General features: G+C 41.6%; 1 protein-coding gene across 1 annotated transcript in view; it reads left to right on the forward strand.

The window, feature by feature from the left end:
- Positions 1–180: 180 nt before the first annotated feature.
- The window catches only part of LOC101852551, a gene marked incomplete at its 5' end in the record, with an annotated part of 12144 nt that continues 10238 nt past the window's right edge, over positions 181–2086 (forward strand). Inside the window, 2 exon segments of the mRNA XM_035970572.1 lie at positions 181–252; positions 941–1128. Coding sequence (XP_035826465.1) covers positions 181–252; positions 941–1128 — 260 coding nt within the window.

A 2086-nucleotide genomic window follows, 5' to 3' on the forward strand; every position in this document is an offset into this window, starting at 1 on the left:
CACACACACACACACACACACACACACACACACACACACATAATGCAATTGTGATCTTAATTGTCTTAATGATGGCCCCGTGCCCTGAAGGCTAAGACAATGAACATTACATTGCAGAAGGAAACCTCTTGGAATAGGTAAGACGAAAGTCCTCATCATGAATGTCTCTTTCATCAACAGCTGTTGACACATGTACTGTTCCGGGCGCCATCTCCAACGGAAAATTGACAGTGCTAGAAACGGCTTCTCCAGGTAATCAAATATTCACAAAATCGTACTCTTGTCTTTTTAAAATGTGTTGACTTGATATCGAAGTGGTGTAATCGGATCTTTTGCGTCTATTCCCAAAAGAAAACGGTGTTTCGTTTTGCAGCATGCAGCATCAGTAGTGACACACAAAACGAAAAGGAAATGTCAAACCTTATTGTTGTGTAGGAAATCTATTATACTTTCATAAATCATAAATAAACAAAGTCAAAAGTTATGTAACAAGATCGCTGGTTCTTACTTATACGCACGTCAGGTCACGGAGATATTCTTCTTCAGCTAGAACTCTTGTACGAATTTTTACAGTCCACATATACTAACCACTGGCCGGTGTCTAACCAGACTTACCACAACCGTCTCACGTTAGCAACACAGTTCAACCACACGCAATTCCGCTTCTCGACACGAGTGCGTTCTCGCTCACACTTTTGCTGCACACCACACACATCACACATGACAACATAATACGCACGTTTCCGACTCGTCCAAAAACAACCTTCAAGTTAGCTCCAAAATCGTTGTGCTGACGTTCTTCTTCTTCTTCTTCTTCTTTAATGAGAGAAGTGAAATCTACGCATTCCCAAAGCCAACCTTCCCCACCCCACCCTTTTTTCTATTTTTTTCTTTTGGGTTGCCGCCCCTGCCCCACCCAATCTCTCACACCCCTGCCCAGGCACGACCCTGTTCACAATCCAGGTGACGGGCGGGGAGCGGTGGGAGTTCACGGTGGGTCGCACATCGGAGGTGGACGGCTCGCGTCTGAGTGGCCTGAGGGGCTACTTCAAGCTCTCACACATCGGCAGCACCTACGAGATGATCGTCAACGAGACGCCCGATCTGGAGAAGATTTTCAAAGACTACGCAAGTGATTTAGATAGATAGATAGATAGATAGATAGATAGATAGATAGATAGATAGATAGATAGATAGATAGATAGATAGATAGATAGATCATTACAATCAAATAACCCACTGATTTTAATGCATACTCATTTCTACCTGCAGCATATCGAACTCACCAGCTTGATATTAGTATTCACTTGCAAAAAACGAGGCCTGCCAGATGAGGTAAGTTAATCCTGATTCTGTTATCATTACTCTGTCTGTCTGTCTGTCTGTCTGTCTGTATGTCTGTCTGTCTGTCTGTCTGTCTACAGGTATGTAGTTCTATTTGTTTTTCAGCCTATCTGTCTTTTCATGTGTGTAACTAGTCCACAGGTTGTTCATATTATGTTTGTCTCGAATTAAATGAAATCATTTCATATTGATCTATTCCTTCTTCATTCTATATATCATTCAGCCCGTCAATATAACCTGCTATTTACCCGTCCGTCTATTTATTCATGTATTTATCCTTTCATTCATCTATTTATTCATCTATCCAAGTAGCTGTACATCCATGAATGTTTCCTTTCTTCCATGCATCAACACGTGAACGAATTTGTTAACCCATGCCTTTGTTAACCAATGCACTTAAACACACATACATGGCTTATGTATTTCCTTCGCTAGACTGATTTTCTGTGGCATAATTGCTTAGATGCCATTCCATCCTTGTCTCCCTCCTCTTTTCTTCACCATGTCCATCAATTCATCAGTCCAATTGTCTATACGTCTATCTCCCCCATTGGGAGTTCTAGTAATACAACGAAGTGGTCAGTGAGCTTAGAATTATAAATAATGTCTAATTATGTTGGTTGCACACACAAACACACACACACACACACACACACACACACACACACACACACACACACACACACACACACACACAAACACACATACACACACACAAATACCGACACGGACATACATACAC

The sequence above is a fragment of the Aplysia californica genome, unplaced genomic scaffold, assembly GCF_000002075.1.
Source record: "Aplysia californica isolate F4 #8 unplaced genomic scaffold, AplCal3.0 scaffold00287, whole genome shotgun sequence".
NCBI classification, from domain to species: domain Eukaryota; kingdom Metazoa; phylum Mollusca; class Gastropoda; order Aplysiida; family Aplysiidae; genus Aplysia; species Aplysia californica.